The sequence below is a fragment of the Polyodon spathula genome, chromosome 8, assembly GCF_017654505.1.
Source record: "Polyodon spathula isolate WHYD16114869_AA chromosome 8, ASM1765450v1, whole genome shotgun sequence".
In the NCBI taxonomy this organism is placed as follows: domain Eukaryota; kingdom Metazoa; phylum Chordata; class Actinopteri; order Acipenseriformes; family Polyodontidae; genus Polyodon; species Polyodon spathula.
This window is the reverse complement of record NC_054541.1, coordinates 524,397-540,575: the sequence shown is the minus strand read 5'-3', so window position 1 is coordinate 540,575 and position 16,179 is coordinate 524,397. Positions and strand designations below refer to the sequence as shown.

The 16,179-nt window shown below is 40.2% G+C and overlaps 1 protein-coding gene across 1 annotated transcript; it reads right to left on the bottom strand.

The window, feature by feature from the left end:
• Positions 1–7,759: 7,759 nt before the first annotated feature.
• Positions 7,760–14,398, bottom strand: LOC121319176. Its single transcript, XM_041256362.1, has 3 exons — positions 13,487–14,398; positions 10,892–11,212; positions 7,760–9,443 (listed from the first exon to the last, which is right to left on the bottom strand). The coding sequence occupies exons 1-3, from the start codon at positions 13,755–13,757 to the stop codon at positions 9,061–9,063; spliced, it is 975 nt and encodes a 324-aa protein (XP_041112296.1). The 5' UTR covers positions 13,758–14,398; the 3' UTR covers positions 7,760–9,060.
• Between the last annotated feature and the right edge of the window lie 1,781 nt (positions 14,399–16,179).

The window sequence follows — 16,179 nt, the reverse complement described above, 5'->3', positions numbered from 1 at the left end:
TGAATAAATTAATGGGAACGAGTATCCCGACCCCGCTGTTTAGCATCCCAGAGACAAGACTGCACCGTCCTTACTGGGCAGCAGCCTGGAGGATTTGTCTGATCAATTCATCACAATTTTAAACTGAAGGGAAAATGATAGTGTCCCTGTAACAGGGCAAGGATCCCTGTGCATGGAGGGGGCGGGGCAAAGCCCTGCAGGGAAGTAAATGTGTTGTGGTTGTTTAGAATGGATGGTTTGAAATGCATTGTTTGTTTGTTTAGCACGGATGAGTGTATTGTATTTGAAACAGATGTATTTGTTTATTTTAGAATGGGGTATCCCCTGCCCCTGTGCATGTGTATTATTTTGTATTTGTTTATTGTTTTTAGATAATTGAATGACGATAAGAAGCTGTGTGTGTTTGTTTTGTTTGGCAGCGTGGATGGGGAAGCCCCATCCACACAGAAACTCTAATTGGTTAATTTGTTGCTAATTGGGAGATGGTCACCAGTATAAAACCCTGCTGTTTTCCCTGTTCCCTGTGGATGTTTGGAGGAGGAATGTGGATGGAGTGTTTTGGGTGGAGACTAGTGGAGTGCTGGAGAAAACAAAACTTAAAGTAAATATAGGATCAGTGACAGTGATTTTCCCAGCCTGACTTATATTTGTATTTTGTGTTCATGATTATTTTTGTTTAACTGTTTTTATTTTGCTCAGTTGTTTTGTGTTAAACCTTTTTTTAACATTTTTGCATGTAAATAAAAATAGCGCCATAGTGCGTGTTTGCACCCGACTTACCTGAGTCATTTCAGTTCTTGCTTCTGGCCTGACGTCACCACCTAGCCATCCCTGTCACAGTCTCATGCCTGTATTATGACAAGAATGACTAGATATTGCACCATGTGTAGCTTTGCAATGTGCATTGTCCATGCTTGTATTTGTGCTCCTTTGCAGTGTGCATTGTCCATGCTTGTGTTTGTGCTGCTTTTCTAAATTGCACCTTGTAGCAGGCATGTGTACGGATCTTAGTAGAGAAAGTCAAATAGTGTAATCTGAGTTCTAATGAGACTTGACTGTACAATTAAACCTTCTGTGTGCTGATTAACGATTGATTATACAACAAAATACAGAGCAATGCTAAAAACAGCTTGTTGATTTACAAGTTAGTTAGTGTTCTTTTTTCCTTCATGCATCCATCAGTATAAATAATTATTGTGATTCTGAACTCCGTTGTAGATTTCAACAAAGACATTTTATTCAATACAGTCGAACAGTTCAGTATTCCATTTTCCTTAAGCACAGGTTATAACAGAATCAATAAGACAAAACAATGTTGGGATTTAATATAGCTTCTCTTAGACATCAGCCCTTATTCCTTAACCTATGAGCAGAAACAATTACACACTGATGCAGGTTTTACAATCCTCCTATCAACCAATAATATCATTGACCACGTGGTTCGTTTTATTACCTGAAGTGATTGTAACATCAAAGTTGTCCACTCAGGAATAATAAAGTTTAAATGGTATCTAAAAAAGCACTGGGTCCCCTTTTAAATTGCCATTTGGTTGCTCTTCAAAAGCTTACCCCTTCCCATCTGTCTTCCTGCTGCAGTAATTCATATTGAATTTGATCGTTCAAGTCGTTCTTTGCTAAGGTAACTACTCTGCACTGAAGAATTGTAATTGGAGTGACATAGCAGGTTAATAAACTAAATGTATTGAATGAATAATGAAATCAGATCATATATGCCAGAGAGTGAGAGGTTTGTATTAAACAGACCAATTATAGTATCCTTTAAAAGGGTTCAGAAAATGTAACCTAAGAAATCATTTCAATTAACTGACAAGGATGAACGAGAACTAAAGGAGGGCTGATTTCTTAAGTTACATGTTTTGATTGTAAAATGTCATTCTCTTGTATTTTTTTATTTATAAAAAAGTATCACCAATATTATCCTTGTTCACACACACTGAATGAAATCAGTGAAGCAGCACAGTATATCTGCACGCTGGGTGGAAGGGCATCACTGGTATGCAGAGCAGAGAAAGAGCAGCAAAAGCAACAGGACAAGCTTGCATTGCAGATATTTCAAATGAATAATTATTCACTGTATTGAAGATGACTGGCCCCTCCCCTTGCACAGTGCAGTCATTTTAAATGCACTTATCTGTTTAGAAGCTGAGCACCATGGCAACAGACAAGTGCCGATCATGTTCAGCACTGACCTGAAGGTGACATCATAAAGAAAAGTGATGTCATAATGTCTGTGGCAGTGAATTTTCAGCAGACTCTTCATTGCAGTGATTTACTCCTGAGAGGTAAGTTCACACAGTTTCTGTTCCTTATTTATTTATAGTGATCAAAGCACGATCAATATACATGCATTGCGATTACTATGTATATTAAAAAAAGACACACAAAAGGGTGCAGAGTTAAGACTGCGTGGCTATCTTGCAATTTCCAAACCGTTTGAACTTTTGCAACCAAACCTTAATGTTACTTTAACACAGTTTTTGCCGTTGAATTTATTTATAACAATTAGGTTTGGTCTTTTTTATACTTAATTTTTTTCAATTGCATATATATTAATCACTGTTTCTTTCTAATCTCATACACATGGATTGTCTTTATTCTGTATTAGATGTGTTCTACCTGTTTTCTCATATTATTGTATATGTATTAATCACTGTTTCTTTCTAATCTCATACACATGGATTGTCTTTATTCTGTATTAGATGTGTTCTACCTGGTTTCTCATATTACACTATGTAACACAATTTTTGTTCCTGGGTAGTAAGTGTTATTTCCTAATTGCTTATGCCTCAAAAGTATAGAAAATGGCTATTATTCCCCACAAACTTTGCTTTTGCGACCAGGACAGTGATATTTCAAAATATCACTATTTCCAATGGGAAAACGAGCAAATGTGTGTCTTTTCGTTCACATAAAGTCAGAAAAAAACAACATATGACTCCAAATTAACATGTATTTATACTAAAGTAATACAAAAATGACTACAAAAGATTTAGAAGTGAGTAGTTTTTCGAGATTTACGATTATACTGTAAATCACTTTCACGAATCAGCCCCCAAATGTAGTCTCCCATCATGTTCTTGTTATACTGTCCTTGCTAGCGGCGTTCAAAGTCCAGTATATCCTGGTGGAAGAGCTCGCCTTGCTCCTCCGAGTACGCTCCCATGTTCTTCTTGAATTTATCAAGATGAGCATCAAGGATATGGACTTTGAGGGACATCCTACAGCCCATTGTGCTGTAGTTCTTCACCAGAGTCTCAACCAGCTCCACATAGTTTTCGGCCTTGTGATTGCCCAGGAAGCCCCGAACCACTGCGACAAAGCTGTTCCAAGCCGCTTTCTTACTAGTGAGCTTCTTGGGGAATTCATTGCACTCCAGGATCTTCTTTATCTGTGGTCCGACGAAGACACCGGCTTTGACCTTTGCCTCAGACAGCTTAGGGAAGAATTCTTGAAGGTACTTGAAGGCTGACGACTCCTTATCTAGAGTTTCATAAGGCTCAATTTGATGTGCAGTGGTGGCATCAGCACCTTCCGGGGGTCCACCAGTGGCTCCCACTAGATGTTGTTCCTCCCCACACAGAACTCGGTCCGCTGTGGCCAGTCCTGCCTGTGGTAGTGTGCCTTGGTGTCCCTGCTGTCCCAAAGGCAAAGATAGCAGGGAAACTTGGTAAAACTACCTTGGAGACCCATCAGGAATGCCACCATTGCAGCCTCTTGATACCATCTCAGAAAAATGCAGATATGTATCCACTTAGGCAGCTGGAACTAAACTGAACTGGTGGGCTTAAGACCCCTGTATTTATACTACTATTTATATTACTGGAAAGTTCTAGAAGTTACTCCAGGTTTACGCAGCACTGAATCTATCTGGAATGTTCTGGAAAATAGGTACATTTCAAAATATCAGTGTCCTGGTCACAAAAGCAAAGTTTTTTTTTCCTCATTTCATTGTCCAATGAATTCTCATCCTCAGCAGTTTCATTTCTTACACTTTAGATACTCATCTTCCAAATAATTTTTAACATTTATGATTTCATTTGTTTATTCCAATTGTCTGTTTTACCATTCTTACCTGAATCTGCTAAATTCTGAATTTAATTAATCATTTTTATTGTTTTTATCAGAGATATGCTATTTATGTATTATGTGTTGTCAGTGTAGGGCAAGAAACGGAAATAAGATCTTCATCTCTTTATTTTCTTTACCCATGAATGATATGTTGTGATTTATAATTTATTCATTCGCCCTAACTCTAACCAACACATTTTAAACAAAAACTACGTGATCTCTACTAATTGTCAAGTAAAAAAATAAGACATAAAAGCCTGGCTATTGATTTAGATGCAACAAGAAACAACACTGCTGTGTTTAATTTATACACAAAATGGATTCGTTATGACAAGCGAGTCATGATGAAAATTAAAACCAATAGCAGGATTTTATACGGGGTACAGATGCTAGGCTGACAAGCGAGAGTAGAACGTAGCACTCGCTATTCCTTATTTAATGATCCCATCGTGAGGCCATTTATAGAACTATTGGTTCTAATAAACTAACATTTGTTTTTATATGTGAGCACAGTTCAGTCACAAGCTGTTGCTGGTGCCCTCTGCTGATTCTCAATGGGTAGTACAGGTAGTGAAATTCAGCAATGGCATTATTATTATTATTATTATTATTAATAATAATAATACATTATTATTATTATTTATTTATTTATTTTTATTATTATTTCTTAGCAGACGCCCTTATCCAGGGTGACTTACACTTGTTACAAGTTATCACAGTACAAAGTATTACGTTATAAAATGTCACATTACACAATCTCACAATACAGATAAGAGCAGCTGAAAAGTACAATAAGATCAATTCAAGAGCAAAATAATAACCCAAACAGTAAATTATAACAGTGAATTTGACTAAGAGCAGCTAAACCTGATAATAACTATTTGCTTATATGAGTCCAGTAAGAAAACATAGTAAGCACTATAAACGGCTGAGAATGATTTCAAATAAGAGCAATTACAAAAAACTTTATTTTAAGAATGTATCTGAAATGCTTTTTTTTTTGCAGAGGGGTTAAGGTTCATTAAAGTAATTTGAAATGCCAACTGAGTTGCGATCCTATATATATATATATATATATATATATATATATATATATATATATATTACATATAAATAGTTTTGAACAGTTCTATGAAATGGCCACACGATGGCAGCATTGGATAAGGAATAGCGAGAGCTGCGTTCTGTCCGTCTCCATGAAGTGCAGGTTTACAGCACAGGAAGCCCCGCGACACAACACACCCCCCATGTGAGTTTAATTATTTATTATTCAAACAAATACTGTTTTAATCCACAACAGTGACTGACAAAACAGCCTTTGTACATCAGTTGTCCCGCGGTCTGCAGGTAAGGGAGCTGTGTGGGTGATGGAGTGCGCTGCAGAGCGGATTAACACTCGATCACACAAGGGAATATAAAGAATGCCGTGTCCAGTGCTAGCTACAACATTTAGTGTGAGGATAGATTGAAACCACTGAAGCTGTTTTAAAAAAAAAAAAAAAAAAAAAAGCAAAGAAAATGTGCTGAGGCGTTGTTGTGAGTTGTTGATGCACAGCTCACACACCCTAGTCTCCTATCTTGTAAAGCGCTCTGTGATGGTGCTCCACTGTGAAAGGCGCTATATACAAATAGATTATTATTATTATTATTATTATTATTATTATTATTATTATTATTATTATTTCGTCTTCTTCTTCTTATCAACATTCAGGATTCTTTTGAAATGAATATAGATTAATGGACGACCACAGACACGAAATAGGAGAGGGGAGGGGTGGGAAGTAAAGTAAATCCTCTGTTATATCATTAAAAATAATAACTATGTGTTACATGATTTGACTACAGCAGTACAATCTGACTCTTCAGCTCTGGTTTCTAGCTGTGTTTTGTTTGATGAAATAAAAATAAATAGTTAAACACAGTGAGAAGTGTTTTGCACACTGTTTCTGGTGCTGGGACTCTGTATCAGGCTATAGGATTAATAACTAATACTATACTGGACTTTATCTTTATTAGCTTGTGTTTCTCTTCTTGTCTCAGATGAAATCTGGATTCCTACAGTGTGTATGAGTGTGTGTGCCTGTATGTTTGTCTGTCCACACATGATTAAGAACATCAGGATTACATTGGGTGATGAGGTTCAAGCTAAAAGTTGTAAAGGACCTCGTCACATATGGTTAGTTTCCAAATGGTCAGATTGCCTGGATGCAATTAAAATTAAAAGCAAAAGAGAAACACACTTTGAAGAGCTTGTTTGATTTTGCTTTGCAAGGTCTCTAGAATTCCTATTTAAAAATGTATTTTATTTAATAGGGTTACAGAGTGACGTTGACAGACTAACACTGCTCCTGTCACATGGGTGGGATTTGAGTCCACAACGTTTCTGAAATCTGAGAGCTGCTTGTCTGGTGAGCGCTATGATTTGAAAAGACGTTCATACAAAATGTTTCTGATTAATATCAGTGTAGGGTCGCAAAATGAAGTGCAGAGATGTTCAGAGACAATTAATCACACCGATCATTGCATCAAAGGTTTATTACAGTGGTCATCAAACAACAGAGAGCTCCGGAGAATAACAGACACTCCATCAGTAACTAGTGTATTCTACCGGGGTAAAGGGTATATAACATGGGTTATATAGTTTCTACATAAAATCCCTTGCTCCTATCAGGATTTGGCACGCAGCAGATAATTCATTCCTCCCTACCCCCTAAACTCATATACTCAACCAACGGAGGACAGCTGCGGGGCTTGATTGCCCCCTCCGTTGCAGTTATGTTCACTTCAGCCTGGAATTTACGATCGAGCAAGCATTTTATGGTCAAGCAGGCATTGCACTTCTTCTCCCATCCCCCCACTGCCCCCGGACATCTGGCCCAACCTATTTGTGTGCTGGAACATTCTGTCCTTTGATATCCTTTTTGGTCCCTTCATCAGTATCACTAATTAATTAGGTAGCTACATTTAAACTGGAGTATTTATAAACAATCATTATACCAGTTTGAAAGTAAAACTGAAGAGGGTTTCCGGCTTGAGAACGTCCAAAACACTTCATAAAGGAAGCTCTAGTAAAATCACACTTACAACACGGCTTTATTGTTACACAAACTATTTTACTGCTGTTAGGAAACTGATGTAGCCCCAGCCTAGACCCTGGTTGCATTGTGTAATACCCGGTCACTTATCAAACTGACTTTGCAGTTTACAACTGGACACCTACTGGGCCTGTGTTAACAAACCATTTAAAATAACACAGGCACAGAAGAGCTGATACTGTCAGACCTGGTCAGGTTTATGTGGAGAGAAAGGTACGGCAGGAATAATCTAGATGCATTTATAAATACTGCATCAGATCACACAGCCGCACAGGGGGTGCAACCCACATCTTAAAAGAAAAAAAAAGCTGAAAGTTCAAGATATCTTTTAAAAGCTATTTGTTTTCAGAATAAGATCGTTACAGTCTATAGTTGAGGGAAAAAGAGCAGAGCGACAGAGCAATCAAAATGGTAAGTTTGGAATTGATTTGAATACTCATTTTGGATTGATTTGAATTCTGCTTTCAAATGGAGTAGAATAATTATTTTGGATTGATTTCAACTCTCATTTCCAATTAACATTTTGGATTGACTTGAATTCTCATTTTAAATGGATCTGAATACTAATTTTGGATTGACTTGAATTCTCATTTTGAATGGATTTGAATACTCATTTTGTAGTGAATTATACCTGATGTTCCAGGGACAGCCTCTTGTGTATCCACTTCAACACTATCAATAGCATCTTCCACTGCTGGAAGCACATTTGGTATCCTTGACTTTATTAGGCTGTAAATCTGGGGGAGAGGCTGAGCAGGCTCGCCCGATGAATGCTGCTGGCATTGTTTGTAACAGCACTGTGTGTCTCTGCTTTCAGCCTCTTGCACAGATAGTGGTATAGAACACATCATTTATAGAAATATGTTAAAGACAATGTAGTTCTGAGATTTTAAAATGGCATCAGAACTACATTTCCCAGTGTCCAGTGCTCATGATGAAGCCAGCAATGAGAGCCATGTGGGTCAATTGCAACAGACTTGTGGATTTAGTACAGAGCTGTATACTAAACTGCAGTGCAGCTAATCATAATCTACTTCAAACAAAAGATGCAGGCATTGTTGCTAAAATTCCCATTTCCAAGTACTGAAAATGTCTGTTCAGTCTTTTATTCCTGATTCTGCAGTTTATAAATCCTTGACCCCCGATTCCAACTTCCACGCAGTCATGTGAGATTGCTGTTTAAAATCTCACAGCCTTGCAATCTAAAACACTACAAATAATAACACCCCCTGCTGGAAACAGTATTGCTTTTACACTTCACGCTGCCCTCATGATAACTGTGGTACACTGTGCTGTGTCTTGAGGTAGCACAGAGTCAACCTGGTATTGAAGAAGTTTCCACAGAAGCCACTGCAAGAGTCTGAGCAATGCATGAGAAAAGCAAGAGAAACGTGAATTCATAAGAACAATCTGTTTAATACATTACTAATGTGATGGAACACAATCCCAATGCTCAACAACATGAGGAATGCAAGACTCAAGACTCGCTCATATTTGTGGTCCGTGAGCTTTTGATCTGAACAGACTGTGGTTAGGGGTGACCCTATATATCAAGCAGGTTTATTCTTTTGTTTTCAGTAAATATTTCTGTATTTAGTCAAATGCTCTCCTGTTGTTTAGGTGTCCCCAAGTGTCTGCAATTCTGAGAATGTTCTCGAGTCCTGTAAGATTGCAGGGAGAGGATTACACACCTGTGTGAATTTTATGGTGTCTTTTAAGGTTTCCAAACAGGCTGAATCTCTTCCCACAAACAGCACAGTGATGAGGTTTCTCTCCTGTGTGAATTTGATGGTGTGAATGAAACGCTGGTGTGAAACTCTTATCACTGTACTGTATGTGGGAAGTTTTCTCTCCTGTGTGAACGCGCTGGTGTCCTTTAAGCAGTGATATAACTGAAACACTTCCCACAATCAGCCCAGGAAAATGTAGTCCCTCCAGAGGGATTTCCTGTGTGAGTTTCAGGAACGTCTAATTGACAGGAACTCTTCCCACCCTTAATAGAATAAGGCAAGGTCTTCAAGTTGCCCTGGGTTTCAGAACTGTTAAAACATGCAGAATGTGGCGTCTCTGTACTCTCCACAGTAAGAGGGGGTCTGTCTTGTAAAGAAGGAATTTTAACTGAGTGAGTTCTCAATGTCTTCACATACTCTCCTTGGGCTGTTGTTTCTCTGTTGTTCTTGCACTGTGGTTTGCCACTAGAAGAGTTTTTGCACTGGGATGATGGAGTGGAGTCATGTTCTCCTTCAGCTACTTTAGAAGCTAAAGAGAAGAGAGACAAAGGCTATTGTACAGCATTCTTCCACATGCACTGTTCTGCAGGGCTTCATGTCATAAACATGACAACTAGAGTGAACTCTGATGACTGTGTATTGAGAGAATTCAGTCAGATCCATTTCATATCACTCCTGTTCATCTCAGCCTCTTTTTACTATCACCATATTCAGGAATGTAGGTCAAAGCTGGGAGCCAGGAAAAATCCATGGCTATGTCATAATATTCCTGACTATTTTAATGAGATGTTCCTGGAAACACACCAACGCTTCGCTCCCGTGTTGTGTCTGTGTGTTGAAAACAAGTAAGAACATAAGAAAATGAGCAGTTCAGTCATCAATTGGCTGCTTGAGATGAGGTGATAGTACTGCTATTAATGTAATATTTTAATTTGTCTTTTGATGATTAATATTTGCTGTGCTTCTAAAAACAGAAATCCCATTTGCAATCCAACACACTGCACCTTGCCTTTTTATTCTGCCTGTACTGAAGACACACAGCATGTAGAACTATGTAGGGCTGGAGGGAGACTGTAAAGAGAAATTTGTTTTTGTAAAACAGATATTTTACACAAAAATTATACAAAGATCGGGTAATACTATAATTCCCACATTCCCCCACACAGCTGAAACTGATTCGCATGTCTGCTGTACAGAACCCCTCCACACACATACTTACTGTACTGTGACAATAATAACACAGCAATGCTTACTGCGAGATGCACAAGTGTGAAATGTAATGCTGCGAGCAAACATTAGAGTCCCTGGGATAGCTGCAGTGAGATGAACATTGAAAAATGCGATTGTATTTGAATAGTGTAAGGAATACAATAAGACTGTTGGTTTTCATTCTCATATAATATGGGTTTGCTCTCATTTTGGCGATGCTGCTGCATACTCTGCACTGAAATTCTCTACTGAAATATTTCTTCTGGAGATGCTAAGCAACCCGCCTGGACGTGATGTCACCAAGTGATGGACATGTGATCCCTGCAGCTCTGTAAAGCTGTGGGAGCAGCAAACTGCAAACAGGCTACCGGGAATGGGGAAAGGCACAGATCTAACACAGGGGCGTCCAGAGCTGGCTATTCCACTCCTGCTCTTTCAAACCTGTTCTAAGTTGTTTAATTGAACCAATTCTACTTCCATCCAGGCGCAGGAGCAGCACTTTATAGAAGTGAACGTGTTCAATGTGGAGTGGAATGGCCTGCAGGAGCGTGATTGGACACCGCTGATCTAACAGCATTCTAAAGAGGCGGGGCAGTGGCTGCACATCTAGCAGCTGCCTCAGGAGCAAGCACAGTTATGTCCTTGTTGACAGAGTGGCTGGGCAGCTCCCCCTGGTTAAAATATGAATGTGAAGCACACTGCTGGTGTTCAGTAGCAGGCTCTGCAAGATGAATAGGCAGCTCAATGCTGCTTGTTTTGTAGGGTTACCTCTAAATCCCAGTTCACATTCAGATGGAGAATCATCACACAGGCTGGATCCCAGCTTGTAGTTCTCCTCAAGTGTACAGGCATTATTTTCAGCAGGAAGTTCCTCTGCGATGGAGACACATTCCTGCTCTATGAACTCCTCTTTGATAGGAACACATTCTTGTTGAGGGACCTCTTCATCTTTAACAAACGGCAGCTCTGTAATCTGCACTAGACTTGCACAGCACTCCTGCTCAAAGGACTCCTCTTGTGTGGAAACTGCTTCTATCTTTGGCTCCTCCTGTGCATCAGATTCAGGGATAGCGTGGCTCTCTCTGGGATCTGTGGGGAAACAAAATTGTATAAAATTCCAACTCTTTCTTACTAGCTCAGCTCCTCTACAAAGCCATTCCCGTGTCAGAATGCTACTGAGAGATGTCTTCCAGTCTAAGAGGAGGTATTTCTCTTAATTATTTATTTTTACATTAATACAGTGTGCCCAGTTACTTTACCCGGTTTTTAACTCCCCATTAAAACACATTTTCCCTCCAGCAGGAAACCCCACAACAGCTGAGGTGAACAGAGGGGGTCCTCTAATCCACAAGCAAGCCAATCACCTCTTCACACCCAGGAGCGTGGCAGTGAGCTCCCAGGAGGACAAAGGCAGCCCTATAGTGCCTGCTTGAGCTCGCTGGGCATCTGCCCAATAGATACCAATCATGAATGATAGCCTATGGGATCTTGTACTTTTCTAGATACTACAGGATCCTGAGCTGGGAATCAGGCTGGATCCAACATTCCTTCTAAAATACCTGTGCTAGAGGGATGAGCAATGCCTTTAATTAAAGCTGAAATTAATTTTTCAAATTTGAAAGAATGAAGAACATCTAACTCTAGTACCCTACCCACAATGCCATGGTTCATACTTTTGCAATGATCAAATATTTATTTCAACTCCTATCAACCTTCTGTGCTGGCTGCTTTGATCAGGGATTGTATCAAAATAACCCCTCCTGCTGCTGTGTTCAATAATGTGCAGCTTGCATTTCCAGTGACTGTTCCTCAGTTATTTCGTATAGGGGTGAGCTGGTATAATAGTTTGGTGGTTTAGGTTCATTCTGGTATTGATCCCATTCCTGTTATTCTACATTGCAATCATTGGATAACACTGTGTTTGTGTTCCTATGAACAAAGTGAAGGAAAAGGCATTTTCATATGAACATCTTTTTATTCTACATCCTGTACAAAATAAGACTCTGCCCTGCTGGGCTTTCTCAGCTGCTGTACCTCACTGGAGCACTGCATCCACTTACACCTCCCTGTCAATCACCATCATGAGCGCCGCTCTGTTCCAATGCAAACATCCATTTCTCTACTGCAAACACGCTTAGAAACCAAGCGGGGAGCCTTGCAGTCTCAGCACAGTGTCTGAGGAATGGCTTTTTGTTAACTCACACTGTATTGTGATAACGGTTTGGATGGAAACTGTCAACACAGAATACAAGTTTCAATGTGTCAGACACAATGAGCAGACAAGGGGCTGCAGCAGGATAGCCTGCTTATTCTCAAAGCAGTTTCATTTAAGCAAGTGATTTACACAACTCTCACTTTCAAAGTGCAGCAATATGTTTTTTTTTGTACAAACTCCACCTGTGTAATAATCATTAGTAACAACACTGGAAGCTTGCTTGTGCAGTGTCACGTGAACTGTAGATATAAATCCAATCACATCCCTTGTAGTATTACAATACATTTGTAATGGTGTGGCTATCCCTATTGCATGCATCCTGTGCAAACTCATAAAGAATAACCTGGATTACTAAATGTCTGGGTTTGAAACAATGAGGGATCATTTCCTAATTCTGTTTACCATCAGCTCAAAGTACTTTATTATGGTTAGGATTTTCCTAACAAACTGCAGCAAGACGCTGTTTTGAGCAAATGATAGATGTTAATAATAGAATAATACACACTGTTATAGGATATACTGTAGCACTATCCATCGTTAATAATACACACTTATAGTATAATATACTCTGTAGCACTACCCACTGCTAATAATACACACTGTTATAGTATAATATACACTGTAGCACTGTCCATTGTTAATAATACACAGTTATAGTATAATATACACTGTAGCACTGTCCATTGTTAATAACACACAGTTATAGTATAATATACACTGTAGCACTGTCCATTGTTAATAATGCACACTGTTATAGTACAGTTTACACTATAGCACTATCCATTCATTTATTGTTTTAGTAGGGACTCTATACAAGTCATCGCTTTACCATGAGGATACCATTTCATCCTCTCTAATTACAGGCTGGTTAAGACTTACCAGTATAGTACTTTTAGTTCTAGAATAGCTATTTCAATATGAATTAGACTAGGCTAGATGCACTACCTTCCTATAGTCTATAAAACAACACAACGCCTCAATTAGACTCCTTATAACCAATATTAGGACAGAGCTGTGCTACTAACCGCGCTTATCACCAAACACTTTAAAACGGGTCTTAAGGAAACTCCAACCAAGATCTTTCCAGTAGAAGGTGGTTTGAGGTGTTGAATTGACCGAGCAATACCGCACAATACAATCAATCTTACCCTGAAATATGAAAGGCTGTTTAATGTCTGTATCTGCAGCGTTTATACACCCTCGCACGGCTCTCAGCTCGCTCTCTGATATTTCCAGTCTCAGCTTCAGACTTTCATTCTCTCTCTTCATTGCAGTCATTTCCACTCGGAACTCAGTGAATCTGCTGCCGACAACTTCAGTAATTTCCCGCAGGACGGAGTCTACAGCCGCTTTCACTGCGCGCTCGACGGGAGAGGCGAGCTGCTCTTGAAAGAACGACACGGAGACACTGACGTCCATCTTCACTGGTTTTAGTGGCAGACTGGTCTCGGCAAATCAGCAGCGCCTGCAGCCACCTCTCTCCAGGTACACAAAGCAGCCCTCTCTCTGTCCGGAGCTGTAATGAAAGCGTCCCAGCAGAAGGCGTGCCTGGATGATTCGGCGCGTATCCTTGGCTGGCCTCCCTGTGGAAGCGAGGGCGGCTCGACGCGGTTATGAAGCTGGATGGCAGAGTTCTCCATGTTGGCTCTTTGCGCGCTGTGTTCTATGCAATGCTGACACCGCGCCGATCCGAAATGGCGCCAGTTTCCACCGGCTCTGCTTTCTAATGCGCATGCTCAATTCCAAAGCCGCTGGGCGCGTTCATGGCGCGCAGCCTTTTGAGAGTCTGCGCAGGTCCCACGTTTAACGACACTGGTCTGCGCGCACACCCTGTCCAAGCTCGGCAACCTGCGTGACCGCAGCCGGATCTGACAACAGAGGAGACGCATCTCTGGACTCAGAGTCTGCGCAGACCCTGCAGATTGTCAAAGGGGCTGCGCAGGAGCAGAGCCGCCTTCAAAACAATGCAAGAGCGCCACCCGTGCAAGAGGGGCGCAGAGAAGCACATGCAGGATTAGTGATCGTGGAGGCGCCACCTAGAATGAGGGTGTGAATAACACAGAAAAAGACTTGCATGAATTACAGCTACTGTATTGTGAATAACAAATACCGCACAATTATGCCTTTGCGATTAGTTTTCAAACGAGACTAGTAACACTATAGACGATAATCCATGCCAAAATGAAAAATAAGGAATGAATAAATAAATAAATAAATATCCGTGTATTTATTTATTTCAACATTTCTGTATTTATCTATTCATCTATTTATTCATTTCTGTATTTATTGATCCCTGTATGTATTGATGTATTTATAATTTTGGCATGGGATCTCCTCTATATAAAACTGATGTTCATAACTTCATTGCTTAAACAGATTCATAATAAAAGCTGCTCTCGGGGTGGCTGAAATAAGTCTTTGTATAATGTATTTACCAGTCTAGTTATGATGGAGCTGTATGGGAACAGTAAAAGCACTATAGTCTTCTGCAATCAGAAAATCTAACAAGCCGGTCTGCATGCTTGCTCTGTCGACTGTGACGGAACCTGAATTTTGGGAGGGAAATGTGTACGGTTGGAAATATTGTAAACGAGACCGGATCTCATGAGTACTATTAGAATTCAGACACCCCCCCCCCTGTCGGAGTTGGTATGCTCCTGTATTATCCACCTGGACGCTGTGACTGAAGCAGCGCCGATGCAGCGAGTTTTTCGCAGATATATATAATCTGTGGTTTCTACCGGTATTGCTATTTCCCGTCCCCTTCTTCCGAACGAGATGTTCAAACACTAACACTATGCCCCTGGTAATGTTTTCTGAAGTATATCAGGTTAATTCAGGTTGAGCGCCGTTGTCTCAAACAGATCCGCAATGGCGTGGGCAGGCGCGCAGTTTCACCGCTTTCTCTTCGCTAGTCTCGGAGGGGTCCGGGCGGGTGATCTTGTTTTTGGTAAATACAGCACAGGGGAGCAGAAAGGTCATTCTTTACAAGTAAACTTCCAGGCAGTAACCTCTGCTATTTCTACCACATGCTTTTATTTAGTTTCTCTTGAACTGTGTTATTGACTCCTTTATACAGGACAGTATTCCTCTCTGCTGTCCAGCGGTACAGATTTAGACTCTTCCTCAGACCGCGCTGCGAACTGAACCAGGCAGCAGAGCCGCCTCCACAGCAGCAGAAGAGTCACCAGCAATGAGACACGCCGGGGACAGCGCTGCTCTGAGACACTCGAGGAGCCCTGCTTTCAAAGCGTGTCTTCCAGGCTTTCATTAACTGCTATTGATTTTAAAAAGGACAAAACAGCATGTTAATGTTACACAATGAAACACTAAACACATTGAGAGTGCTGAGGAGGGCTTGAAATACAGTGTATTACTCAGCTGTTTGGTTCTAGTTTTGTAAAATGAACAGGTGGTTTACCTCTTTAAAATATATAGGAATTAAAGACAGGTGTAAAAGCTTTGAAAAGATGACCCGAGGTGTCTTATTGTGATTAAAATGTGTTCCACTCCTCAAGAAAAACCCAGAGAGGCGTTAGAAAACTAAAACTCTTTGAATGAAATTGTAGGGTCTCAAAATGAAGTGCAGAGATGATCAGAGACAATCGATCACACCGATCGATTGCATCAAAGGTTTATTGCAGTGGTCATCAAAATACAGAGCGCTCCGGAGAATAACAGTCACTTCATCAGTAACTAGTGTATTCTGCCGGGTTAAAGCACATACATGGTTTATATAGTTCCTACATAAAATTCCCTGCTCCTATCAGGATTTGGTACACAGCAGACAATTCATCCATCCCTACCCCCTAAACTCATATACTCAACCAATAGAGGATAG